This window comes from Miniopterus natalensis, chromosome 7 (genome assembly GCF_054644295.1).
Source record: "Miniopterus natalensis isolate mMinNat1 chromosome 7, mMinNat1.hap1, whole genome shotgun sequence".
Classification (NCBI taxonomy): Eukaryota; Metazoa; Chordata; class Mammalia; order Chiroptera; family Miniopteridae; genus Miniopterus; species Miniopterus natalensis.
Genome location: NC_142087.1, coordinates 62,037,963 through 62,065,872, shown reverse-complemented (window position 1 = coordinate 62,065,872; position 27,910 = coordinate 62,037,963). Strand labels below are relative to the sequence as shown.

General features: G+C 51.9%; 1 protein-coding gene across 2 annotated transcripts; it reads left to right on the top strand.

Moving 5' to 3' along the window:
- Positions 1-86: 86 nt before the first annotated feature.
- SMAD7 (SMAD family member 7) lies at positions 87-27,910 on the top strand. Of its 2 annotated transcripts, none has more exons than XM_087819081.1 (4): positions 87-851; positions 2,140-2,193; positions 7,706-7,777; positions 27,250-27,910. In XM_087819081.1, the coding sequence occupies exons 1-4, from the start codon at positions 242-244 to the stop codon at positions 27,786-27,788; spliced, it is 1,275 nt and encodes a 424-aa protein (XP_087675207.1). In that variant the 5' UTR covers positions 87-241; the 3' UTR covers positions 27,789-27,910. The 2 variants fall into 2 exon arrangements, with proteins under 2 accessions (XP_087675207.1, XP_016080553.2); XM_016225067.2 differs by having other exon boundaries at positions 88-851; positions 7,703-7,777.

Here is a 27,910-nt window from a genome sequence, read left to right as displayed (position 1 = left end):
GCGCAGGCCCCCGAGCCCCGGCGGGCGCCTCCGGGCCCCCGCGCGCGCCCCGGCCTCCGGGAGACTGGCGCATGCCACGGAGCGCCCCTCGGGCCGTCGCCGCTCCTGCCCGGGCCCCTGCTGCTGCTGTTGTCGCTTGCGCCTGCTGCCCCAACTCGGCGCCCGACTTCTTCATGGTGTGCGGAGGTCATGTTCGCTCCTTAGCCGGCAAACGACTTTTCTCCTCGCCTCCTCGCCCCGCATGTTCAGGACCAAACGATCTGCGCTCGTCCGGCGTCTCTGGAGGAGCCGTGCGCCCGGCGGCGAGGACGAGGAGGAGGGCTCGGGGGGAGGCGGAGGAGGCGGCGAGCTGCGGGGAGAAGGGGCGACGGACGGCCGGGCACATGGGGCCGGCGGCAGCGGCGCGGGCAGGGCTGGCTGCTGCCTGGGCAAGGCGGTCCGAGGTGCCAAAGGTCACCATCCCCACCCCCCGGCCGCGGGCACCGGTGCCGCCGGGTGCGCCGAGGCGGATCTGAAGGCACTCACACACTCGGTGCTCAAGAAACTGAAGGAACGGCAGCTGGAGCTGCTGCTCCAGGCCGTGGAGTCCCGCGGCGGTACGCGCACCGCGTGCCTCCTGCTGCCCGGCCGCCTGGACTGCAGGCTGGGCCCGGGGGCGCCCGCCGGCTCGCAGCCCGCCCAGCCGCCCGCGTCCTACTCGCTCCCCCTCCTGCTGTGCAAAGTGTTCAGGTGGCCGGATCTCAGGCATTCCTCGGAAGTCAAGAGGCTGTGTTGCTGTGAATCTTACGGGAAGATCAACCCCGAGCTGGTGTGCTGCAACCCCCATCACCTTAGCCGACTCTGCGAACTAGGTAAGTTGTTCTGCGCCCACCCTCCCCTCCCCCTGGTGCCGAAGTGGTGGCAGAAAACTCCCGTGGGCTGTGCGTGCAGCCACGTTTCCAGAGGGGAGTGGACAGTCCCTCCTGGTAAAGAGACTGGGGACAGAAGTAAGGAAGGGACAGGGGGAACTGGAAGGGCATTCCCTGGGGGTTCCCTTGCAGTTTTTTCTCCTACGTTGTCCCGAATGGGGGCTGCTGTGGGCACTGCTCATGTACACTCTGCAGACATGCGATTAAAAACTAGACGCCCTCGTTTCCGGATCAGCTAGGGGGTACAGAGAGAAGTTAGGGGTCACGCCTCCCCCGCACCCGGAAAGGCGTTGAGGTGTGTGGCCGAGTTGGATTCGGTCCAAGCCCGCCAAGGAAGGCTGGGAGACGCGAGCTGTAGAGGCTGGAAGTCTCCGCTCCTTTAGCAAATACGGAGAGTCAGGTCGGGCACCGTGGCCCGGACACTGCCCTGGCCGCGCAGCTTTGGGGATTTTGGGGCAAAGAGGGTTAGGATGGGAGGCCGAACCCTCTCACCTCTACCCGCAGCTCTGCCAGCCCAGGGTTATAAAGGAGTCAGGGGAAGTTGGTTGTCCCCTACTTTCCTTTCTCACAGCACAAGAAAGCACGGAATTAACTCTAGGGGGGCGGTGTGCCCCTCACTGCGCTGGGGCCTGGACTGAGACCCCCGGCGCCCCATCGCTATCGGCTCAGCCTCCTCCCCGGCCTCCCTGCGTCTATGTGCAGGGCAGGGGCAGGGTGCACCCCGCACGCCAACAGATCCTCTTAAGTTCAGCAGCGCCCTTGGGGCGCGTCTCTCCGGTGGGCTGGGAAAGGGGATCGGGGTGTTCCCCGCGCCGTTGCCCCCGGGAGAGGCGGGGGCGGAGATGAATTGCCCCTGGGGGGCGGGCCCGGGCGGCGTAGCGGGGTCTGAAGTTCCCGGGCTGGGAGGGGGCCTCTGTCGCCCCCCGCCCTGGGGACCGAGGCGAGCGGCCCCGCGGAGCCCCGGCCGAGCCGGTGGTTTCCAGCCGGGCCGGCCGAGCGCCGCGGTGGCGTCCCCAGACGTGGAGGAGCGGAGCCCCGCGGCTGGCGCCAGGCGGCCTCTTTTGTTTATCTGACAGCTAAATATCAAGGCAATCACCGCCTCGCGGCCCTGCCTCCAACCCCCACAGCTAAGACAAACAGTTGGGCTAAAAGAATGCCTCTGTTATCATAAGTTTCTATCTCTCTTTCTCATGGCTGGGCCTTTATTTTCTCTTAACTTTTTTAATTCCAGAGTCTCCCCCTCCTCCTTACTCCAGATACCCGATGGATTTTCTCAAACCAACTGGTGAGTAGATGATTTTAAAAATATCCTTCCTCTCTTAAGTTAGAAACAGAGCCTCTAGAATGCGGATTTTTATGTCCTGGCAGCGGCTTGGGGAGGTGCTGGGTTTGCCTGGAGGTGTGGTTATAGGTTTTCTCTGTTGGAAGTTTGGATTTTTCTGTTTTTGTTGTGGCTGGAGATTATATATGTGCATATATATAATTTTTTTTAAAAAAAGTTTCTTAGATATGCTTTACAATTTGTGTGTTTTTTTTTCATGTGTTTGCACACCGTGACCGAAGTTGGCTCAGCTCTAGCACGTGGAATTTGATCCACGCAGAAGTGTCTTGGGAGCCAAATAGGACAGGTTGATGGGAAAATTTGGAGGCTTAGTGAGTGCCAGAGGAGTCAGTGGGAAGAATGGATAATTCAATGGAAGGGAAGACAGTTTAAAAGGGTGCAGAGAAGACTTTTGTTTGGAGTAAAAGGTTAGAAAATTTAAGAAGTCAAGACAAAACCATCCTCACGGGTTTCCTCTTCTCCCTCCCCTGCAAGTCAGCACTCCTCCCGGATTTTCTCAGAATTCTAGGTTGGGGCTATAAAAGTTTTTAGCATAGCTCTGCCTGCCCTGTTGCTTTGTCACTGGATGGCATGGGGCCAGGGCAAGAGCTCATTTGAGACTGGCACCAGCCCTGTTGTGATTGTTTGCATCCAACTTCTGGCTGGCAGTGCCGGGCTCACCCTATGGAGCTAACAGTGCCAGGGGAAAGAGGGTCAGCAAAACTGGGACTTGGGGTGACAACAGGGATGGCCCCTGTGTCCAGGAGCCCCTTCTTACAGTGGGAGATTCATTAGCTGGAAAGTAGGGATTGTAACTTTGAAACTTTGATGCCTGAAAAATAGTGTTATTTTTTGCCAAGGTTCCGAGAGAAGTGAAGGGTTGGGCCTCATTTCGCTCTTGGAATTCTACAAGTCCTTCCGCCTCATGAGTTTTGGCTGTTGGGCTTTCCCCCCCACTAATTAAAAGTTTTGCTGGGGCGTTGTCATAAATTAAATACTTTAATGAACGGTGTAACCGAAGCCCACAGCCCTCCCGGGACTCCACGCCGCTCCCTCAAGTCGGGAAGGCGTTGCTGCTTGCCTGGTGCCTGTCTAATAAGTGGCCTGCAAAGCATGTGATATTTTGCTTTCGATTTACAAAACACCAGATAAAATGGTCATTAATGAGGAGATAACCAGCTCTCTGTATTTGTAACAAATGTTAACTGAAATTACCAAACTCTGTTTTCTCAAAGAATAACTTGACTGGATTTTTGGCTTCAAGATTCAAGAATTCTTTCATGAGGTTAGCTCTCCAAGGGCCACCTCTGTCCTGTTTTTGCTTTTTCTTCCATAGTCTTCAAATTCGGAGGTTTTCCTTAAAAGAGACAGACCAGTCACCTTGACCCCAGGGGTAAAGACAACTGGGGGTAAATGTTCCCAGAAACCTAAAACCGTAGGAGAAAAGGGTTACATTTTCTTGGGTTTCCTGCAGAGATACTGGAATAAATCTGTTCACTGGATTTAAGCAGTCATTCTGCCAGGCCAGGACCTCATTTTCAGTGAGTGGAGTGATATATTTATTCATTAGCAAGTGTTGACATTAGGTAGCAAAATGTGTGTAAACAGAGAAGCCACAAAGACAGGAATGTGCCATTTCCAAGGGGGAGAAAAGTTCTCCAGATCAGCGAATAGGAAGTGATTAACCTGCCAATCGGAAACTCAAACAGCTGGTTACTCACCCAAAACGCTTTGTTTAAAATAAAAAAATTAAAAAGGAATGCAGAAAAGTCGGCTAAATGTAAGGACATGGAGGTGGTAACAGGGGAATCCCCCATGGAAGGAACTGTCCTGACACATTGAAGGGCAGCCAGATCTGGGGCTGGAGCCCCCCCCCCAAGTCTGGGGCTGGTTTTGCTGGCGGCTGTGGCCGGGGGGCCATGAGGTCAGATACACAGATGGGATGCTGCCCCAGGTTTTCCTCTTCACCTTTATGTGGGAGAAGAGTAATTTAGATCTGCAGCTTACATTCTTTAGTTTCTAAGCCCTGGGTGGAAATTTTGGTCTTGGGTTACTAGGTGAGAACCAGTCATAAGGTTTTTACAATGGACAACTGTTAAAATCTTAACCATTTGCACCACTAAGGGAATCCTTTCTGTGAAGTCTCCAGCTTGGGAAGGGGGCTGGGCCTCTGGAGGGACTCAAGGCTAAAAGCCAAGCTCTGTTTTGCTATGGTTCAAGACATTGCACTGTATCCTCTGTGAGGGCCTGACCTTTGTAGACCTGGGTGCTAGGTGGTCCCAAGCCAGCAGCATTTTCTGAGAATGAGCGTTAGACATGGCTGACCTAGGGGCAGGGTGGCTGTGCCTTGTGGCAGTCAGAAATTATGAAGATCCTCTCCCTGCCCCCATCGCACAAGGTTTAAGAGCATGGTGCTTGAGATTAGATCTCACTTTATGGAGTGCAGAGAGCTGGGGGATTACTCTGTAGGCTCTGCTCCTTGTGTCCTCAGTAGCCATGATCTGAAAGGTTTGAAGAATGGCTGCTGGGGGTGGGTGGTTGTTGCTGGGTGCAATGTGTCTGCTTAGGCTGGGGACCCAGGTGGCCAGTGTCCATTGGCAGATGGAACTTCCAAAGTCTGGTTGAGAAGTCTAGGACCTAGCCTGCCTTTACTTGCTTACTCAGGCTACTCTTAACTTTTCCAGGCCTCTTTATAAATCCAGATGATCCAAGAGTTAGATTGGTGAATCATTCATTCTCTCATTTTTTTGGTTCACTCATTCATTCTGCATTCCTGGTGATGTGCCTGCCTAAAAAATGTGATGATTTCAATGCAGTAGATTGTCCTTCTGTGACCAGGGTTATGGATTGGTGCAGAACTGGGACACTTAGTGTTGAGTGGTGGTGGTGGTGGCGGCTCCTGTGCCCTGGACAGTACTTAGGAAGCTCAGAACTAAGTTGACAAGACTATCCTGGCTCTTCAGGAACCATTCTTTTGGTGAGGGAAGTGGGACCACAGCCTCTTCACCTTGTACGCCTCTCAACAGCTCATTCTTTGTCTGCTCCCCAGGTTTGCATCTCCTAGGACTCTTGCTGCTGGGAGAGGGAAATGAGTTTCCCACAGCACCCAGCACTTACTGGTGCTTGGTAATGGTTAGGCTCCTGAGTGTGTGCCAGCCTGGGCCCTGGGGAGTGGGCAACACGGGCAGAAGCTGAGACCCTCGCTTTAGAGCTCAGTCTCACAGAGCTTTGCTCTGGCTGAGCGATGGAGGTGTGGCTGCCTTGACCTTACTTTACAAGCCTGACAGTAGCTTAAGGCCAGTCTGGATGCTGAAGACAGCTCAGCTTGACTACCTGCTGTAGAAGGGAGCGAGGACCCTGGTGGCCTGGGGAGAGAGAGGTGTGGGACAGGTGCTGAACTCTTGGGTATGGCCCAGCTCACCGGGTGGTCCCTTGGGCTAGTCAATGACACCTCAGTTTACCTGGGTGCCAGTCGAACAGGTCTACTTTGCTGCTTCACAGGGGTGGTAGGGAGGCCTAATTAATGTTTGTAAATCCCTCCTGAGATCAAAGACTCTGCAGAAGGGCAGAGCACCATTTCATAAAAACGCTTGTGGTTGCCAGTTCGGAGCTGGCTTACCTTTGATCTGAGACAGGCCGACACCCTGAATGTGGTCCCAGCTCTGCCCTGAGATGCCGGCCCGGGCCCTTCTTTTGAAACACACCTTGCCCTGGGATTCAGCCAGCCAAAGCCGGGTGGGGGGAATGGAGCGGCCCTGGACAAGTCATCATGTTTAATGTGGGGGTGTCTCCCTTTTGGGGTAGGTAACAGCCTATCTATAGAACATGTGAAGGCCATCAAAGTAGTTTAGAAAGTGCAGGGTATACACCATTTAACAAGCAACTCCGTTTCCTGTCCTCCCCTATTGTTTTCCATTTCATTAAGTGTATCCTGTAAAACTGTATATTCCTGTGAGGAATTATACTTTATGCTGGTAAAATGAGATCATACACAGTCTTTTTTTCTCTTCCTTGCCTGCTGCCACTCTTCTGCTTCCCCCTCACCTGGTTAAGGGAGTTCTTGAAAAGTTGTTTTTCCAGCCCAAGAGAGAGTGCTGGAGAGGGGTTAGAGAGAGCTGAGGAGGCAGGCAGCAGAAATCCAGAGGGGCTTTGGGGTTACCTGTAGGCCCCTCACCTCCTTTATCAGGTAATGGAAACAGCTGCTGGGCTAGTGAAAGGCTCCCCTGGGCTACTGGCCCCTGGACTGCTCTTTTGCCTGGTTTCCTATTGGCCAAGTGGTTCCAGTGGGAAGCTGGTAATGCACACCCAGGTACATCCTGCTAGTGGCCAGGGGCTGGAGACTGGAATTTGCCCCCTTCACCCTGGTGCTGTGTTTGCCTCAGAGCCTGGAAGCACCTTGTCTGAACCAGCCTTTCTCTGTGGATTTCAGTAAGACAAGGTCTTGTGTATTTTTATTTCCTGGGACTAATTAGTTCTGGTTCATGGGCATTATTTTTTTGTTTTAATTGCTTGGAGGGAGGTTGTCAAGTCTGTCTTATTTCTCAGCTAGATTTGTCGTTATCCTCATTAACTTTCAGGTCACTGCGTAGTACTGGAGGGTTACAGAGACGTAAAGAGAAGCTTTTAGTGTAGTTAGGATAGCCGGGGTCTGAAGGTAAAGGGGTCAGGTAAAGATAGCAGAAGGAAACTCCCAAGGGCTGGGTGCCAGAAAGATGTTACAGGAATCGAAGGCAAGGGAGCCTTGCAGGTCCGGGGTTGCCCGGGAAGGTTTCCAGAGATGGGGAGTTTGGAATAGGCCTGGAAGCAGGTAGAACATTTGCCCTCCAGCTAGGAGTCTTGCAGTGAATGTTCTCTGTCTTGATCTGGTAGTGGCTCTACACAGGTGGATACATGAGTACAGTTTGTTGACTTGTACTTGAGGTGTGTATGCTTCCTTATACTTACTATATCTCAATGAAAAAGGAAAAAAGAAGTCCCTTTATCCCAACGCCTGTCTTGAAAAAGTCTTAAAGAACTGCTAAGTCTGTTTTTAAAAAGATGAGGGTGAGACACTGGTCCACGGGAGTGGCAGAGAGGCCACTGGATCCAAGCAAGGATGCTCTGGGAGCCATGGCTGGGAGACGGATGCCAGGGTTGAGAGTCAGAACCTGGGCCTCCCTTGACCTTGGGAACTACCTGGTTTCCTCAATGGAGGCCTTGCAATAAAAGAGAAATTCCAGCCAGTCTGTGATCGAGTCTGACTTGACTAATGATTAACTGGCCTCCTGGAGCCCAGACGAGTGACAAGGTGCTGTGGTGTCTTATGATGGGCAGCGAGCCCTGAGCAGCCCATTCATAATCAGCCTTGTGGCTGGAAGTCAGCTGTTTGGAATGTGTGGTTTCTCTTTAACGCTGTTTAGAATGTGCTTAAAAATTAATCTTGGTGTTTTTATTTATTTACTTGTGTATTTCTCTCCCCTTTTCAAATCCACAGCAGACTGTCCAGATGCTGTGCCTTCCTCCGCTGAAACAGGGGGAACGAATTATCTGGCCCCTGGGGGGCTTTCAGGTAAGACGCTTGCTCGGATTTTCTTGGCAATTGCAAGACCTTGAAATTACTGGAGACGAGGAAGGGGGCTGGCCAGCCTTCTGTTACCCCAGCTGGTCTGGAATTCTCACTTTTCTGTGCATTAAACTGGATGCAATCTAGGTGACTCTGGGGCCCTTCGGCTCATCGTTCTGAAGTCCCTTACACATTAGGACACTGGCCCGCTCCATAAATGCGGAAATGGGGTCCACCTTGGGACTGGTGTTGTGCTGTGTTTCATGGTGGTTGTTAAGTGGCTCCTGGCTTGAGGGGATTCCATTTGGTGGCTTTGGTGTCATTAGCTCAGAGGTTTCAGCTCTTGTTGTTCTCTTGCCCTTTGTGCGTGGGGTGCCTTGAAGGGGATGGATCCACTTTTCTGGAACTTGTCAAGGACAGATCCCAAGTGTGGATGGGCGTTCGGAGTAGATGTCCTTGGTGCTTCTCCAAGTCCTGATTCCCAATCCAGCTTAGGGCAGGATGCTCTGGCTACAGGGTCTGCGCACTGCAGACTTAGGCGCTAACGCTGCCACCCAGGAGGAAGGGTTTCCTTAGAGCTGGGGGGTTATGTAATTGGAGGGGGGGCATTGGGTAACCTCAGCATCATTGTCCCTGAGGGACAGGAGAAGATTGTGATAAACTTGGAGAAACTCATTAGTAATGTAACTGGGAGGCATTGACTTTCTTTTCAAAAGACACCCTGCTTCCACCTGCCTTTCCCACCCCAGTCTTTGCCATCACTGGGTTTTCTAAGAACTAGCTCTAAAGCAAGAGGGAAGGAACCTGGAGTGGGGGGGAAATTCAAGCAGAGCCTGGGCATTTGTCATTTCTTGCTTTTGTTTGGGACGTTGGTGTAGGCCCAGCCCGTGGCGGCTCAGATGGAAGCTGTAAAACTGTCTTTGTGGGGAGACCGTGGCGCATCTTCTTCTGTGAGGGGACTAATTGGTCAAGCGTTGCTCAGGCTCAGGTCATCCTGGCCAGTCCCCTCCCAGGCTCTCCTCTCCAGGAACTGAGCTTGCTGAGAATGTCTTTAGGGGGAACTTGTTTGTTTTTATTTCTATGCAGTATATACTCTGAGTGTTATCTGAGACAGAGGGTATTGTTTACTCAAAGCTCCTAATGAGAACTGAGCAGGAAAAAGAGGGACCCAGAGAGAGAGGGAAGGGGGCTTGGGCCTTGAGGGTGGGAGTGAACCAGAGCGGGCAAGAAAGGAGAGGACATGCAGCAACAGGCGAACTGCTGCTTTTCTGCTTTCTAAGGCTGAGAGAGTTCCTGAAAGAAAGGCCGGGGAGAGGAAAGGGTCTGGGCAAAATAACACTCAGGATGTTGTTAGATGGTTTTATTTTTTAAATCCTGAATGTGCAGGGAGGCACCCCAGCCCCTCTGAACCACATGAAATAAGCAAGGGAAGTGGTAGCTTTTGAAAGGGGGCTCTTTGGAAGGTTTGTCTTATTGATAACATCTTGTCTGCCTCCTCTGCTGGAGGAAGTGACGACACCAGGCTGAGCCGCCAGACTTGAGTGCCTCCCTGTGTGCCCCAGAAGCTGAGCAGTGTGACCCACTAAACAGCATACCCCACGCAGCCCCTTCTGAGATGGGTGGGCTTTATGTTCCAAAAACTTTTCCAGTTCTAGAAGGAAACTGGGGGTAAAACAGTTATTAATCCTCCCCCACACCCCCAAAAGTAATTGCAACCATTTAGATTAACAAGGAGCTGCTAGGAAGGCGTGCTTGCCTCTGAAGGGATCTCGTGGTTTAACAAAACTGCAAAAAGAAAAAAAAAAGGGAGGGGGGCTCAACATGAAAGAGCATTTGTTTTGAATTTTAGCTCTTGATTTACTAATTCCCAAGGCTTCAAAGTTTGAGCTCTTTCTTCTTTCCGTTCGGAGTTGGACCAGTTTATTAATAATGTGCTGTGGGGGGAAATTGAAGAAGTTGTGTTCTGGGTTGGTGCCAGTGGTATGGGGGTGTCTGCAGGGGAAGCGATGGGCATGGAGAAAACCCAGGGTTACGCCCTTTGCAGCGAGAGTGCCCCCCAAAAGATGATTGTAGTGGCCAGGCTCCAGGGCAGAGGGTTTTGTAAATGGAGACAGCCCAAACCTCCTCCTCTCCAAGAAGTTGATCTTTCCAATGGGGGGGTGGCCTGGGTGTGTCCGCCTTGCAGAGGATGAGGCCACTGGGGGCTGCTGTGGCTGCAGGGCTCTGCAGGGGGGCCCTGCTGGGTAGGGAAAGGGGTTAGCAGAGGCTGGAGGGTGAGAGCCTGCTTTGGGGATGGGGGGCAAGTGGGCTCAAGGTGGGGAGCAGTGAAAGCACCCACAAGGATTTGCCCCCTCCTTCTCCTCCTCTGCCTTGAAATAACCTCTCTGAGTGTCTCTTTCACAGGCCCTGTGTGCTGTTTTCCTTCCTGTCCTGCCCTGGCTGAGAGCGGCCTTAATGAATGGGGCTCAGTTTAGGGTGGGAGGCAGGTCGGCAGCGGGAGCCAGGGCTTGATTCTCTTGGCACGGGAAGAAGGGAAAGAAAAAACAGCCGAATGTGAAAATGTGGGGCCTTGGCTGTGGGGGTGGGGGTGTGCTCAAAGGCATGCCCCCTCCTGAAATGCAGGGTGACTCCAAGGCTGGCCCTTCCCTTTCCTGCGAGGAAGGGGAGTGGGCGGCAGAAGCCCTGGGAGCTGGCCTGCTGGCTGCAGGTCAGAATTCCAGCCTTGCAGCGTGGGGCTGGCCGGTGACAGGCCCAGGCCTTCGGGACTCGCAGTGAACATATCCCACCCCTGCAAGTTTCCCCAGTCTGGGAAAACGGCACATTTTTAGAAGACTGGGACTCAGTTCCAGGAGATTGTACTTTCTTTTCTGACAGCCAGCTCTCTGAGACAGATGGATTGCTCTGTGCATGGTTGTGTGTGTGAGTGCACGCGTGTGTGCACGCATGTGCGCACACTGGAGCAGTAGACATACAGATAGACGGTCCCTTGCACGGGCACACGGGCAGACAGATACCACAGGCAAGCTCTGGAATAGGCCTGGGCCTCTCTCACATGGGGTCGGTGGGCCTCAGCGCAGCTTCTCCATGAACATATGCTCTTTGGGGGCAGGGGAGCGTTGGTGGGTTGGTTCTGAATTGTGACTTGTCAGCCTGAGTATGGTGCCTCTAGAACTCCAGAATGGGCCCTTGCTGCTGGAATATGTCCTGGCCTAGGAAGACCCACCTCAGAGAGGAGAAGAGAGGAGAGGAGAGATCTGACACAGACGGGAGCTTCTAGGTTCAGCTTGCTGGTGGAAATGGAAAGGATTTGCTCCCAGAGCTTTCACTGTATCACTGATAATTAGAAGCATGTGCTAAGAGCTGTCATCTTTGCAGACTCCATCTGGAGTTTCACGGGAGGGGCTGTTTTTTTTTTTTTTCGCTTGCCTGCTGTCCTGATTTGGGGGTGGGGGTTGAAAGAAAGACCCTCTCACTTGTAAGTTCTAGGTATTCACCCATTCTCCAGCCTCCGCCTTTATATATTAATGCCTAGAGCTGGCTGGGCCTCACCCACACAGACCTCCCTGGTTAGGGCAGGGAGGAGAGGCCAGCAACCACTTGTAGTTATTTAAACTTTCCAAAGAGGTGCCTCTGTGGATTTCAGGGAGGGAGGTGGGAAGCAATGGAGACATAAGTACTTAGGCCATCTCTTGGCTGTGCAAAGTCATGCTTATTGGAGAGATTCTGTCCCACCATCCCAAGGGAGGCCAACTCCTTTGCTGAGTCTTCAGATCCTTGTAGAGTTTAGTTTGAGTGACCGGGGGAGTGTCCTTAGGTCAGCAGCCGCTTCAGGAATCCTCTTTGATCCCTGCTGCCACCTACGGTAGTCTCGGAGGAGAGTCTTCAAACATACCTGTATAATCTGAAAATTTGGTCCTGGCTCAGTCCACGATCAACTTGAGCTCAAACCAAAGTAGCTTGGGAAAGATTGCTCCATCCTGTTTTTAAGGAGTTATTCAGCTTCATGTGGACAATTATTTATTGTCTGGCTTGGAATGGTGATGGCGAAGTGGGAACCTGGGCCTGGGCGCCTGTGGCTGTGTTTTTGGTGTCTCCTTCCCCTGCCTGGGAGCAAGCAGCCTGTGATTTCACTGAGCTTTTCTAATGCCATTTGGGGGTGGGGTGGATTGAGCTCATCCAAGTGGCCAAGAGCATGGACTTGGAGCGATGAGTCAGATGGACTAGCACATGTGACCCTTACCTACTCACTTCCCTACTTCCCAGGCCACTGTGAGAAGTGACAGTCTAGATCTCTAAGGACCCAATCCATATCCTGCTAAATGCCAGCATAATGACTCAGTCTAGGGCCAGCTCACCTGGTGCACACCCATCCCTAGTGAAGCCCAGTCCTGGACAGCATTTCAGGCTGTTTGCTGCCTCATCTGCAATGGTCCAGGTCATGCACTCAGTACCTCTAGAGAAGAGCTCACTGCTAAAACTCCTTTTGTCCTGGAAAGAATGAGGCAGTCAGGCAGGGGTTAAATGCAGGGTGACAGCAGTAAAAGTCTGGGGCAGCTTTGGGCTGCTCTGCCTGCCAGACTAGATGGGCTGCTGCCTCATGCATCCTGTCATCCTGTCATTGAGGCAGAACTGGGCAACCAGCGAAGGGGGCGGGGATCAGGTGAGGGCTCCCCTCCCCTGCCCTGAGACTTTTCTTTAGCAGAGCCTGGCTATAGCTGGGTTATACTTCAAGACCTAAGGGACTTCTGTGATAAGCTCTGAGCCAGTGGGGCAGTGAAAAGGGAGGAAATGCCAAAGGATTCAAGATCAAGTTTGGCTTCCTATGCGTCTTTATTGCTGCTGTTACTGTGCCGTGATATTGCTTCTGCTGTGCTGTGATTGTCAGACTGCTGGTTGTTCACTTCAGTCTAGGCCTAGAAGCTGGAGCAGCACCTTCAAAGCAGGTATCTTAACCCGGTGGGAGAAACAAGGCTCAGGGCAGGGGTCCCAGACTTGCCCGCACGCTAGAAGCCCTGGGATATTCCTGCGTCATAGTCTGTTGGTGGGGTCCTGGCATCAGTACTCTTTGAAGCTCCCCAGGTGATTGCAATGTACAGACAAGTTGGGAACCCCTGGAACAGTAAAGGATAGTAAAGGGGTCTGTGTTCCTGCAGGGAGTTTTCTTTGGTGGCTTCTCTTGGTGGCCCTGCAGATTTTCTGTGATTCTATACAGTAGGCCTCCCCTTATCCACTGTTTCACTTTCTGCAGCTTCAGTTACCCAGAAATCAACAGTTTATACGTTTTACATTGCGCACCCTTCTGAGTAGCGTGATGGAATCTTTCACCGTCCCGCTGAGACGCGAAGTGCAAGGGTAGTGATGCTGGCCATTTGGATGTGCCACAGAGAAGCTGTATGTGGCTTCCTGTAGGTGAGATGGTGAAAGTTCTCAACTTCAGGCATTTTATTATCTCACATCATCACAAAAAGAATGGTGAGTACTGTGCAAGATAATTCGAGAGAGAACACAGTCAATGTAACTTTTATTACAGTATGTTATAATTGTTAATCTCTTACTGTGCCTAATTTATAAATTAAACTTTATCATCAGGATGTCTGTCTAGGAAGAAACATAGTAGTATATCTAGGGTCTGGTGTCCTATCCAGGGTTTCAGGCACCCCCTGGAGGCCTTGGAATGTAACCCCTGAGAATAAGGGGGATACTGGATATGCTGCCGTGGAGAAGAAGATGAGTATCTTGCTTTTTTGAGCTTCTTCTCAAATAAGGTTTCTGCTTGATTGTAGGAACTTGGGCAAGGTGACAAGGTGCCTGTGCTTCCCTCCAGCTGTTCTTGCTGTTGTGAATGACATTGTAAAAGTGACCCCTAGGGCAGGGTTTCCTTTTGGGATGATACAAATGTTCTGGAACTAGATGGTGGTGATGGTTGTGAAGGTCTATGAATGCACTCAGTGTCACTAATGGTAAATTTTATGTTCTGGGCATTTTACCACAATTTTTTTAAAGTAGTGACTTGTAGTTTTTAAATACATGCAGATATTTGGATAATCAACAAAACCCAGCGACGCTGAGAATAAAAATGGAGACACTTCTGTTAGGTGCCTGGGGTCCACTGTTGTCCACACTTGTTTCCAAAGCACTTCTGAGGTCTCCTGGGGTGGGGACGTGTTGATGAACTCGGCTCTCTGACTCGATTCACCTGGAGAAACAGGCAGGCGAGTTCCCTATGGTGTGTTTTCTGAGCCTGACCTTTTTGTAGGGGAAGTGTGAGCACGGGTTCCTCACCAGCGCGAGGCAGGGGCTGTATCCCAACCCCTGGAGTCCTCCCAACCTCCCTCCCGTTGGGTGATCTGGACCCTTCCTCTGGCCCTGCTGCTAGAGCCCCTGGTCAGCGTGACATCCCGGCCCAGGTTCTAGGGCTGCAGAGGAGGCGGGTGAGGCGCCTGGGAGGCCCTCCCTTTGTGGGAGCCTCGTGAGAGGATACTGTACAGCGCGGCCACTGGGAGGTCACCACTGGCCCTACCATCTTTCTTGCTCGTATTGAATGGCTAGCCCAGGGCCTGGCTGCCTGCCTACTGTCACAGAGAGGCTTCCTCTCTGGGCTATTTTCAGCGGGAAGATATTATTAACTGCTGAGGCACAGTTCTGAATTTAGTGGCTAACACACCAAGAAAGCAACAATCACCTGGTTGTGGCAACTCCACCAAAACACATTGGCTCAGTTGGGGGACTCGGCTGCCCATGGTCCCTCTACTTCTCTCCATGGGGATCTGGGCCCTGGCCCAGTTCCTGGGGAAGTTTCAATTGTAGACTCAGTACCTGTTGTAGAGAGAACGAGGCTTTTTATTAAGTCAGCTCTTTAAAGGTGTAGAAAATGATAGTATTTGTATCCTAAGACGGGAGATTTTGCGACAGGGATGGGGCACTGGCTGGAAAAAGAGACTTTCTATAGACGTTAGGACTGGGGTTTAAAACAGGGTGACAACTTTCACCTTGTAAGCGAACAGGAAATATTGGGATAAGACAGGAAATTGCATCATCCCTTTTATGAGAAGAACTCCAGAAAAACGTTGTTCGTGAAAGGTAGTGGCCGAGAGGAGACCAGCCCTGTTTGGTTTTTCTTCTCCCCCCCTTCCCTTCCACTCCCACGAGAACTTTTAGGCCATTTTCTTTAAGAAAGAGGTTGTTTGAGAACTTTATGTTATTTTTATTATTTAAAAAAATATTTTACCAGAAGGGTCACCTTCAGTTGAAACGTTAACTGCAGCCTTATTTCCCGGTTTACTAAAGAATCTTTCATGACTTTTTCAGCTTCCTTCCCCAAATGGTGGGGCCAAGCAGCTCTTGGCTGGAAGCGAATCCTGGTTTGGCGGTGCAGCCCTCTGCACTGAGCCCCACCCAGTGTCATTAGCTCAGTTTTAACTTGCAAAAAAAAAAAATCGTATATATTTTATTTCGGTAGGGGGTAGGTAGGAATTTACTTATGCCCTCGATCTTTTCATCCCATTGTCTCCTTCCCGTAAATAGAGGTGCTTGGCATTTGGCAGGTTGGAACTCAGGCTGCCATTATTTTGAAGCCACTGAGTCACCCCCTGTCCCCTGCCCCACCCGGCCCCTCAGTTCCTTAACTCCTTGAGACTACAGGGCACTAGGGAGGAATGGAGAGGAAACAGGCATCAGAGTGTCCCTGGCACAGCTATGCCCAGTAGCAGTGCTTTGCCCTGGGGGGAGGGGACTTCCCCCAGAAAGAACCCACCACTGCCTACCCCCATGGTAGTGTGGAGAAGGCGATAGTGACCTGGGTGTGAAAACAGTTTCCATGTGTTCATTTCTGGATTTCTAAGTCTTTGATGATGCCATTGTTCTAATGACATAGGACAGCGCCCTGACCTGTGCTGCCAAGAGGCCATCTTTAGGATGGAGACCAGAAAGAAAGTGTGTGTGTGTGGCTTGCTTGCTCCCCACTTGCCACCCCCCCCCCCAGCTTTTTTCCTTAGCGTGCTGTGTTTTGTTTTCACAACACTACAAGAGCCCTGGGGTGTGTAAAAGCATTGTTGAACACTTGGTGAGGGTAACTTGTCCAAACAGAGCAGGACGCCAAGGCAGAATGCTGTGGGCAGGTGGTGTGCCCACAGAGGTTGCCGGGCTGGCGCCTGGCTTGGAAACACCTCTCAGGATCTGCCGTAGCTGTCTGGGAAGTGGCTGAGGACGGGCTTCTCTCTTGCCACTTCTACAGGGAGCCCAGGACAGGGCCTGGGCCTTTCTGGCTGACCACTACCTGGAAAGCACTGCTCCCTCCCAGGGTGGGTCCACACGTGTCTTCCTCTACCAGGTGTAAAGCTGGGCGGGCCAGCTGCTTTGAGTGAAGCCAACATGCCCCTGTGGTTCATTCATTTAGCAGTTATTTATTGAGCACCTACTATGTGCCAGGCTCTCTGAGGTGTGGAGGCTGCAGTTCTTTTGTGCCCTGATAGAAGGAAGGGCAGCAGATGTGGTGGCTTTTCTGAAGGTGCCATTGGGTGAATGACGTGGGGGGCTTTTGAACAGGAGTTGCTCTATCTGGAGTCAGGCAAGGGGCTGCTTCTTAGGTGATTTCTGTAGGACAGAAGGCACCAGATCCCCTGGGCTCGGAGTTGGGCCTTGCAGCAGGGTGTTGTAAGGAATGGCAGGGGTGCATGGACGGGCCTCTGGGGTGATTGGGCACGCAAGTTAGGCAGAGCGCTTCTGTCGTCTAGTTTGGCCTCTGCTTTGATTGCGTGGCCTCTTGAGAGTTGATAAAACAAAGCTTGTGGGTAAACAGAGGTCTGCCTCCAGTTCTGGTTTTGGGCCCCCCCTGCCCCCTTTTTGATTGTGAGATTACAGCAGGAGGCACAGTTATAATACAGACCCTGGCAGTAGAGGCGTAGAGGTCACTAGCCAAACACTGGCTCTTCCGTGGGACCACAGCCAGGGACTGATGGGATACCTGGAAGGATAGTAAGTATTTAATGTCTCGATAGCCAAAGGGGAGGTGGGATGTCTTAAAAGCCCAGGAGTTTGGACTTTCCTTTTATAACTGCCGGTGGGCTTGATTCTCATGAAGAGCACTTGGGGATGCACCTGGGCTTTCCAATTTGCAATCTGATGGTCAAGCCCACGTCTGAGGTCCCAGCCTGGGTGTGAGGCCTTGGCCCACCTTCAGGGGGTTTGCATGAAGTCATCTAATACTTAATTACCAAGGTGTTTCATTTTCACACTCATCCTGCCCCGTCTGTTCCCTGGAGGCCAACCGATGGCTTCATTCAAGGAGTTCACTAATATGATTAATCTTGGTCCTCTTTGGAGCCCTGTGGCCTCTCCTGACTGGGAGAGCTGTTTGGGCCTAGAGTTTGATCCAGGGCAGAAAGGGTAGAATGGATCTCACCTCCAGTTTCATCTTGCAAAGTGGGGAGTTTCTGCCCTTCAAACAGAAGACAGCTCAGTAGCCAGGCCAGGGGCTGTTGGTGGCTCTTGTGTCTGTTCATTTCTGTGTTTCCTTCTTACTTTTTAACTTGGGATGGTCCCCTCAACAGGAATAAAAACAGTAGGACACCAAGGTACCACCCTGCTGTCAGCACACACCCCTTTCTGCATTTGCCGCTGGGAGGTTAAATTGTTCCCATCCACCTTTCCCACCTTCTACCACTTCTCGTCACGTAGTGAAGTTGGAAGTGTCTCCTTCTCCAGTAGGCTAGGTGAACTTGTGGGCTGGGAGGGGTCATGAAGAACTAATTGCTCCACTCAGGAAGCATTGGGGACCTTGCCAGCACGGCCTCTCCCCCTCATTAATCAGTAACCCAGAGGGAAAAGCAAAAGCTGGAGTTCTTCTGTGATGTGGGGTGCACAGCACAGTTCTTAAAACTCGATGGGCCTCACCTCCAACTCAGTGGGGTCATGATTAAAACCCCCCTGGGGGATATTTTCTGGAGATGAGGCCTGGAGTGGGGGGACCTGCAAAGATTCAAGAGTCTCCTCCATCTCAGTGTTAGCTGGATGCCCCAGCCTCTGGAGGGGGCTTGGAGAGAATTATAATGGGAAGGAAAGTGCCCTCCAGGTTTCTGTCCACAGAGGCTGGCCTGCTTTCCTGGACTGAGGGTGGGGAGCTCAGCTACCAGTTGGCCTCATGGCCTGGCAGGAGCCTTTTTTGTGTCCTGGGCCCGTTTTCTCATCTGCAGAGTAAGTGATTGGGCTTGGTCTCCAGGTTCCTTGTGGTTCTGACATCCTGTGATTTTTGATTCTTGGGTTTGTGGCCAAGTGGGAATGAGACCCCTGTTGCTGAGGTAGTGGGATAGCTGAGAGATTGTAGTTATTCCTGCTTCTTGGCTTACAGACTCTTCCTAGAATGAGTTACAGCTGAGTAATCTTTCCCCAGAAAAACAAATATGCATACCAATATTTGCATACACTTTCAGGGGTCTTTAGCCTTGCCCTGGAATCCCCTATACTCAGGAGGGTAGGTTTAAGGGACTGTGCAGGGAGAACTTTAGGAGAGACAGGGCCTTTTCCTTTTTTTCAGGGGAAAAAAATACACATAACATTTGCCTTTGTAACCATTTTTTAAGTGTCTGGTTGAATAGCATTAAGTACATCACATTGTTGTGCAGCGGTGACCACCATCCATCTCCAGAACTGTTTCATCTTCCCATACTGAAACTACCCACTAAACACGAATTCCCCATTTCCCCCTCCTCCCAGCCCTTGGCAACCACTGTGCACTTTCTCTCTATGAATTTAACTATTCCAGGTACCTCCTAGTGGAATTGTATAGCATTTGCCCCTTTGTATCTGGTTCATCCATGTTGTAGCTTGTGTCAGAATTGCCTTTCTTTAAATGAGTATGTATGTATGTCTTGTTTATCCATTCACCTGTTGGTGGGCACTTGGGTTGCTTCCACCTTCTGGCTGTTGTCAATAATGCTGCTATGAACATGGGTGTATAAATAATCTCTTCAAGACCCTTTTGGGTATATAGACCCAGAAGTGGGATTGCTGGGTCATGTGGTGATTCTAGGTTGAGTGCCATGCAGCCGGGCGGTCTTGATTTGTGTATCTGCACACACTGAGCTCATCATACTCTGGGCTGAGCAACTGGGTGGGCCTGAGAGTGAGCCCTGGGGCATGAAGAGTGAGAGGTGAGCCAGGGTGGGGGTGGCCTGACTAAGTGTCCCTGTGCAGTGGTGGGGGAGAGGTGGTCTGGCTCTGCAGTAATAGAAGCCAGATTGGAGACCACGTTATGTGAGGCCCAGAGTCCTCTGAAATTTGGGACACATAGCACAGAGCAGCCAGTTGTTTGTTTTGGACTCCCGGGGCCTTGGGGCAGGCCAGGGTTAGGGAGACTTTTCTTGTCTTTTCATTCCACTGGCCTCACTGGAGGCTAGAGTTGGGAGGGCCCTGGGGAGTGGGAGGGGGGCTCAGGCCCAGGAGGTCCTGGGTGCTCTGGGGGTGAAAGGGCTGAGATGGCTGAACATGAGTGTGTCAAAGCCAGAGAGATTAGATTACAGAGGCAGACAGAAGTAATGATTAACTTTTCCAGTCTGCACACTGTCTCCAGTCTGTCGTGCTGTTGTTTTTCCCTGTAAGTACAGTGTGGGCCCCGGCCTGGCCAGGCCTTGGTGTTGGGTTGTAAAGAAAGAAGGAATGAGGGGCTGGGAGCGAGCAGGGCGGGCGGGGAGCTAGGCGGGACCCGGGAGCCTGCTGAAGGAGGCTTTTCCATCAGATCCTGCATTGGAATTTATTCGCCGGAATGCAGTAAATGTTCAAAATGCCATCCCATCCAACAGTTTTCATAATTGTTATGGAACAAGGGGAGCTGGGGAAGGGGAGGGATGAAAAGGACTTTTGTTTCCCACTGTATTTTTCCACATCTTCGGACGGTTTTCCTACCAGTCTAGAAAAACTGGAGTTGAGTTGGAGCTGGGTGGGGGTGGGGCAGGGCCTGCGGCCAGGTCCTGGAATACCTTTCAGAGAGCTGGAGGTCATTGTGCACCGGGATTGATTAAAATGGGGCCCACAGAAAAAGCTCACTGCAGAGCAGCCCGCAGACCTGCCAAACCAGGCAAAGCAGTCTTGTACCTGTGTGTGTGGGGGGGGGCGGGATATCCTTTGGGAAAATTGGCTTATGCATTCCTTTTTTTTTAAATCCTCACCCAAGGATATGTTTTGTTTGTTTTTTTAAATTGATTTTGAGAGAGAGAGGGAGAGAGAGAAACATCTATTGGTTGCCTCTCATAAGCACCCTGATGGGGGATTGAGCCTGCAACCTAGGTATGTGCCCTGACTGGAATCGAACCCACCACCTTTTTGGTGGCTCCAGCCAACTGAGCCACCCAGTCAGGGCTATTATGCATTTATTTTTATTAAGATTCTTATCGAGCTTTAATGTATAGCCAGCATACTTAGAAGTGATCAATAAAAAGCAGAGAATGAGGGCTATTTTGGTGATTTAAGGAACAGTTCCTTTGTTGGAGTCATGTGAGTGTGTGTGCATTTTGGGGATACACATGCAGAATTTGGGGGTAATCTCTGGACTCCCTCCAGGTAAGGGGTGGGTGGTGGATTTTGAGATTTGGTTTGACCACCTATCTGTTGCCTGACTGTCCCACCCTCTTGTGTCTTCCTGGGGGAGCGGCCAGGGTCATACCCAGTGGGCAGGCAGGTGACCTGGCAGTGCCAGGCAGGTCTGGGGGACTCTGTGCACATGTGTGTGGACCCCTTTCTGGAGAGAGCTGCTGAGTTATTTGGGGGTACTTGTGGGAACTTTGTGGTACAGCATGGAGTGGAAAAGTCTTGACATTAAAACTTAAGAAGTTTTAATGAGGCTGGATGTATGCTAAACAACAGCCAGAGAGGCCCATTTACTGTAAATATTATGAATGGAGTTGGCTGGACTGGAGTCCCCACCCTTCCTCTGAGGCCTCTCGGAGCCGGGCAGAGCTGGCCTCCTCCGAAGGCAGGCAGCCGGGTACATGCTATAATTTGCATGGCTGACGGCTGGGGCACAGGAAGCCGCGTCAGCCCGGCTGGCGAGACAGACGGGAGCTTTTTGATTTCTGTGGCTTCCCTCCCCTGCCCGGCTCTACCCTCACTTATATTCTCTGATTGCCAAATATTGTTCTTAGGAAGGACTCCCAGGCTGGGGGCCTCAGACTTGGAGGTTTGAGGGGCTTTGGGAGGTGGGGCGTGGGGCCCACTTGGGGATCAGGGAAGTACATTTTAGCTCTAGTAACTGATTACTCATCACAATTTGTCCGTAAGACACAGTCACGCATTAGTCTCCTAGTCTAGCAAGATCTGCCAATCAGTAAGCTTGGGAGAGTTGGCAGGAGGAGGGTGGTGATGGGTGGGAAACTTGAGGGCGCCAAGCCTGGGGACACGTTGGAAGAAGGATGGTGAGAAAGGAGACCCTCCCCTGGGACTGACGTTTTCCCAAGGGCCGTGAGTGACAGACAGAAAGGACACAAGTTTGTGACTTTGAAATTAAAATGTTGGCTTAGAGGTGGACACAGCAAAATCTGACCCAAATCTCTGTGTCCTTTTGATTTTGTTTTGTTTTTGTTTTATTGTTGCAAATTAAATGCAAAAATATGCTCTCCTCCCCAAAGTGATTTTCTTACTCCCCGGAAGGTAGTAAAAATAAGTGGGACCAGCATTGTTTTAACACTTTGTGAAACAGAGTGTAGTCAGAGATGGGCAGAGCCAGATATGGACCCATGGGGCTATTTTGCCCCAGCCCCCTTCATGTTAGTTATGGACAGGTCAACCTGAGACTCAGAGATGGCAAGCCACTTGGCCATGGTCACAGAGCAGCTTGCTTGGCAAAGCCGCTTCTTGGTTTGAGAAAGCCGGACCCCACACTCAGCCCTAAAGTAGGCATAGCATTTCCAAAGTGTGTTCTGAAGGATACTTTTTCCTCTCTAGCGTTTGCAGAGGAGCCCTTGGAGACTGGTAGCTTTAGAGGCCTGAGGTGGCTGCCCACCCACAGCACACACCTAGTAGTATTCTGGCCTTGAATCCCAGCTCTGGTCTTTGGCAAGTGACTGTGCCTCATTTCCCCCTCTTTTCATAAGGATGGTAGTGTGCAACCTTGGAGGGTTGTTTTGAGTCCCTTTGGAACAGGGCCTGTACATAGTATATGCCTATAAGATGTAGGCGTGGCCCAGAACTCTTCTTCCATGGGGATGGGGTGGGCAAAGGGGAAGAGTGGTTAGTGATTTCTGAGCAGCTGGAGAACCTAAGAGATGAGACCCTTGAGCGTAGCTGCAAGCTGGACCCTCGCTTCCTGCTGATTTTGTATCAGATCATCATAACAACTCTGTGAGGCTGGCATTGGGAGTTTTAATCACTGCTAAGGTTCCATTTGAACTGGGGCAACGGGGTGGGGGTTGGGGGGACTCTCATACCACAGCCGGAAGTCCCTGAGGGATAGGATATGGGGAACTGAGTTAGTTAGTTGGGCCCAGGGACCTGAGGAAGCACCTTGGCCTTTGAAGGAGACCCTGTGGCACCCCCTGCCCACCTCCCAGTCTAGCCACCTCCATGGAGATAACCTTGTTACAGAGCCCTGAGAAAAAATTCTATGTTCTCAGCCCTGTCTTCTACCGGCCAGAATTCATCCTCTGATCCTTTTAGTGAAAGAGCTTGGCACAGTGGTGAATGGTTAGATCTGAGTGTTAACCTCAAATGTTTTGAATTTCTTTCGACCCCATGGCTAACTTGCTCTGAACCTCAGAGTTGTCTGTGCTGCCTTAGGAACCAAGGAGCCCTGGCATGATCTTGCCTGTTCTTATGAGGGCGAACATGGCAGGTTCGAGCTCACCCCAGAACCCAAACTGAGTCCAGACACCTCATCAAGTTTTCATGTGTTTGCTTTAGTTTTTTTGTCATTTGCCTCTTGAAAACAAGAGACCAGTAAGAGTCCTTAATAACTGAGTATTTGGGATGAGAATAGATCGGACGGATTGGCACCGGGGCCCCTTTTATCTCAGCTCTTCTCCCTGAAGTGGGCTGGGTGCTCTCAGAACAGCCCGTTTCCTGACCAGGGTGGGGAGCGGGGCCACGGGTGCTGTTAACCTTTGAGATGTCTGGTGTAGGGGAAGGCAGGATGAGGCAACCCTTGGTGGCGCCGGAGTTCCGAGGAGAAAGGACCCTGGACCTGCCGTGGGCGAGGCGTGGTGATGTTTGCGTTCCAGGGTTGCTGGGTTTAACTCCTGGATCTACTTTCGTGCCCTTTGTTTGCCCTCATCGGTCTGTGTGAGGCCACCATTTCTGCCCCGGTGCCCGTCTTCTTGGCTTCTCCATCCTTAGCCTTCTGCTCTGCTGGACCACTGGGGGGTGGGGGTGGGCTCAGAGGCGCATCCCACTGTTGGATTTTGGCAGAGAAATAACCCTCCATAATCCATGTGCCTCGCAGGGATGAGGTAGAGTCGAGGCTCCTCCTTTTACTCCAGCCCCCTGAGCCCTGGCAGTTGGGAGCACTGAACGCAGCGGGCACCAGCTGCTGTGGCTCTGTCCTGTGCTGGCTTTGCTTCCCAAGCATGTCCTTGTCCTGAAAGGCCAGAATCTTGGAGACCCCCTCCCCATTACCCCACCTCAGTGTGGGCACAGCCAGGCTCAAGTGGCCTCACTCTCATGCATGCCCATGTTCTCAGAATCTTGCTGGGTGTTTTGGGAATAGCGCTTGCCTCTCTGGTCTCCTGGTGGACTTCACAAACCAGAGTCCAGAAATTCTACCACTGAGGCACTGATCTTCGTCTTTCCTTCCTTCCTCTATTTTTCCTTCATCTCCTTACACCTTCAAGTAAAAAATTTTAAACGGGGAAAATTCCTCCCATACCTAAAATCTGTCCTTGAGGTCTGGTCACCCCGTGCCGTTGAGACCCCAGGCGAGAGCTTCATTCATGAGCCTCTGGTCTTCTAGAAGGGTCTGGTCTGTTCATTCATGACCAGGGCAATTAAACAACTCTTTGTAAGAGGCAGGGAGCTCCTTGTTAAGTGGTCTTCCCTAATGCAAGTGCAAACACAAGGCAAAGTCCTTCCCTTCTCAGCACACACCTCCCCCTTCCTTTTAAAGAGTCGATTTTATGCTTTAAGGGAAATGGGGAAAGGGGTGGGGGGGAAACAACCTTACAGGGATTTTAGGCCGATTCAGCATTTTTTCTGGGGTTGCTCCAAAAATTCCCTAAACTATAATAAAAAGAAAAAAATTGTGAGCAGGCATCTGATTAGTTAGCTTTTTACAACACAGCTTTTCTTTTTGATGCTTAAAAATGCACAAATAGAGTTTTAAAACAAGCCCCTGTGCAGTTTTCTGAGGAGGGAAAGGAGTTGTTGAAAACTCCGGAAAATGTTATAAAGCTGAGGGAAATTAACAAGGGGCTGCGAGTTTTGCCTTTGCAGTTTAAGTATCAGAAACCGTGATAAGAAGCCAAGTTGGGCCTCTGAAACTCTTCCTTAGTCCCGGTAACCAGCTAACCAGGGATACTTCTCTTATGAGATCCTCCCAGGTCCTCACCACGAGGCCTGGGGAGCCCCCAGGAGCTAAGCACAGACCTTTGCGGGAAGACACTTGTGGGCTGTGGGCCCAGTTCAGGGAACTGGGTTTCTCTGAAGATGATGCTGAGTGCTTCCTAGAAATGAGCCCAAATGACGGGGAATTTGGGGCAAAGGAGGAAAATCTCTGAATTGGCAATGTGGGAAGCTGTGCTGGGCTCCCAGAAGTGTGATATGTTAAAGGGGCCTTAGCTATTGCGATGGTTTGCTGGAGAGCCTGTTTGTGCTCAGAGATAGTCCAGGAGCAGGTAGAAGAGGGCTGTGGGGTGACATGGGGGAGGTCCTGTTGCCCCAGATTAGGGCACCTAGCGAGCTTTCAGGGGCCTTATTCACACACAGGGACACCCACACGCTGCCGTTTATCTGGGCTGGGCCATTAACCTCAACAGAAAAGGGCTTTTTCCAGGGATGTCTGGCAGCAAATTGCTGGGTGGACTGGCGGGCTGTACAGATGAAAGAGAAACCCGCCAGAACGCTCCCCCTTTCCCCCCCTCTCCCTCTCTCCCTTCAGGGCGCTGGGCTGGAGTCCAGCCGACCTCAGGCCCCAGCCCTGCCCAGCTTCCTCTGCCCCCAGAGGCCTGCGGGGCAGACGTGTCCCCCGCCTCTTCCCCGTGGGCCTGGCACGAGAGCAACTTGATCCCAGGCCCCCACCCTACCCCTGCACCTCCTCCCCCTCCCTGCTAGCGGGTGCCAGGTTTCAGGGGGCCAGGCTCCATGAAACAAAGTATTGTGAGACTCCGTTGAGGGTCTCCTGCACCTCCCTCCCAGCAACTCCCCGAGTCCTTCTTTCCAGGCCAGGTTTGTTGTCCCGGGATAGTAAGGGAGAGCTTCTTACATTTCCAAACAGCCTCCCCCTCAGGCAGGGACGCCCTGTGTCTTCCAGAAGAGGGCTTTCTCCTCCAGCACACTTGCACGCCAGAGCGCTCTTATTTACGTGGCTGTTGTGGGTCTTTGGTGTAGCCTTCAGAGCTGAGCTCCCTCGGCAAGAAAGTTCAAAGATTGCCAGCGCTCACGAGTTTATTAGCAGTTGATGGATACTTTGCAGAAACAAGTTAATGCCTGATGAGTCACCTTCTGCTTGGAGCCCTTGTCCCTCTCTTGTTTTTCCATATGTTCCAGTGTGTGCGCACGCAAGCACACACACAAGTGTGCTCACACTTGGGGACACAGTCTCTCTCACACTTGTGCCTTATAGATGCGTGTGTATGTGTGTGGGGGGTGTGTGTGACAGGCCTGTTTTATGGGGTTGATTTTTGGTGGGGTGGGGATTGAGGGAAAGGAATGAGCCCTAAGCTCCCCATTTTGTGTAGCTGTCCGGGCAGGCATTTGACAAGGTCAGTTGGGGTGTCTGCAGGAGGCAGCTACTCGGGGTGTGCATTTGTAGCTGCCTCAGTGGGTCATAGGGCACATTTGTACACTTATTCATGGGACACCTCCATGCAAGACTGGCTGCTGCTTAAGAAAAAAAGTTCATGGAGCTGACTGGTTCCCAGGTCCTAACATGCCTGTAAACATTGGAAGGAGTTGAGTGCTGAGCTGCACTGGGTTACCCAGCCCTCTGGGACAGCACACATGAAGCCCCCCAGCCCTCCTCCACCCTGGCCGCCACACTGTATAACCCATCACCTCTTCTTCAAGCCCAGTTCCAAAATAAAAAAGGCCAAATGCACCAAAAGACATCTCACAGCCAACCCCACCCTCCTTTCCTAAGCCCCCCAGAAAGTGAGAAGGGAGGGCAGGAGGAAGGCCCCCCCTTCCCCATTTTTGTTAACAAATACAAGACTTCCGGTCTCCACCCTGCCACCACAAACCACAGTGCTCGTTCCTGCAGCCCTGCCCGGCTGGGGAGATTTATGGTTCCCAGTCTGAGGCCTGCCCTGCTGGCTCCAGCTTAAGGAGGAGTCGGAATGCCAGCCGCCAGGGCTCCCTTTCCTTCCATACATTCCCCTTTAAAGACCTCCGCAGGCCTGTTTAGGAAAATCACCTTACCAGAATCATGCCGGTCTCCCAGGCTGCCTGTGGGAAGAGCCACTTCTAGGGCAGCTGGGGCGGGGCCTTCAGGGGAGGGAGGAAGGAGGGGGCAGGGCAGAAGTCTAGATGCTTCTGAGGAGGGAGGGGGGAGGGCGTGTGAGCAGAGAAGAGCACTTTGAGGATGGCCATACCCACTTTAGACACATAATCTTCTGTCTGGGCTGGAAGGAGCTTCGTTAAGGTAGTCTGGGTTAACATGAACCTGCGTGTGTGTTGTGATTTGGCATTTTGATGGTAATTCTCCCTTTGTGTACAGGGGTGCTGCTTACAGACCCTGAGGGTTTTTCTGTTAGGAAGAATTTTTTGCTCCAAATCACCTCCATTTACATTTTTACCAGACAGCACTTGCTTATGACCAAGGCACTGATCTGAGAACTTGGTGACAGTCACAAAGACCATGGAGCAAGTGGTCCTAGAGTCTGGAGACCTGGGTCCTGCCGAGGTCTGGCTGTGTCATCCTCTGGGGCCCTGAGCAGCTGGCCTTCAGGGTGCCATCCAGTTTGAAGAACTATGATTCTAGGCCGTCTGTAAGGCCTCTTCTAGCTTTAAAACCAGGACCAGCCAAGTTACCACAGGTCCCCTGGCTTCTGAGCATGCAGGGATGGGGGGGGTCTCCTTTGGCAGGTGGTGTCTGAATCCCTAACAGGATGGGAAAGTGGTGGGAAGAGGCACCCCAGTGAACCCCTTGCTTAATTAAAGGCAGGGCTATTCTGTTGGAGGGTCAGGATTTCCAGGCCCCAGTAGGACTGTTGAGCCATCGCCTCTTGTCTTGTGTGGAGCTGGTTGTGGGTTTCCGTGGGGGTGCCCATGTGTACGTGTCTTGATTCTGGGAGGAAGAGGAAAAGCTCATCATCACCAACCGTATCTGCCATTTTGTTTTGTAGATTCCCAACTTCTTCTGGAGCCTGGGGATCGGTCACACTGGTGCGTGGTGGCATACTGGGAGGAGAAGACGCGAGTGGGGAGGCTCTACTGTGTCCAGGAGCCCTCCCTGGATATCTTCTATGATCTACCTCAGGGGAATGGCTTTTGCCTCGGACAGCTCAATTCGGACAACAAGAGTCAGCTGGTGCAGAAAGTGCGGAGCAAAATCGGCTGCGGCATCCAGCTCACGCGGGAAGTGGACGGCGTGTGGGTGTACAACCGCAGCAGTTACCCCATCTTCATCAAGTCAGCCACACTGGACAACCCAGACTCGAGGACGCTGTTGGTGCACAAAGTGTTCCCCGGTTTCTCCATCAAGGCTTTTGACTACGAGAAGGCGTATAGCCTGCAGCGGCCCAACGACCACGAATTCATGCAGCAGCCGTGGACTGGCTTCACTGTGCAGATCAGCTTCGTGAAGGGCTGGGGCCAGTGCTACACCCGCCAGTTTATCAGCAGCTGCCCCTGCTGGCTGGAGGTCATCTTCAACAGCCGGTAGCCGCGCGGGGAGAGGACGGAGCGAGAGCCGAGCGGGCCTAGTCCAAACTACTTTGCTGCTAATGTTTTCCTCCTGAGTGCTTGCTTTTCATGCAAAACTCTTTGGTCATAGTCCGTCCCCCC

What these genes read in the sequence shown, in the direction of transcription:
- SMAD7 (XM_016225067.2), top strand. Translation starts at nt 242, where the DNA reads ATGTTCAGGACCAAACGATCTGCGCTCGTCCGGCGTCTCTGGAGGAGC. An exon ending in TAGCCGACTCTGCGAACTAG is followed by an intron (nt 852 to 2,139) that starts GTAAGTTGTTCT and finishes TTTTAATTCCAG; the next exon opens with AGTCTCCCCCTCCTCCTTAC. An exon ending in GGATTTTCTCAAACCAACTG is followed by an intron (nt 2,194 to 7,702) that starts GTGAGTAGATGA and finishes TCAAATCCACAG; the next exon opens with CAGACTGTCCAGATGCTGTG.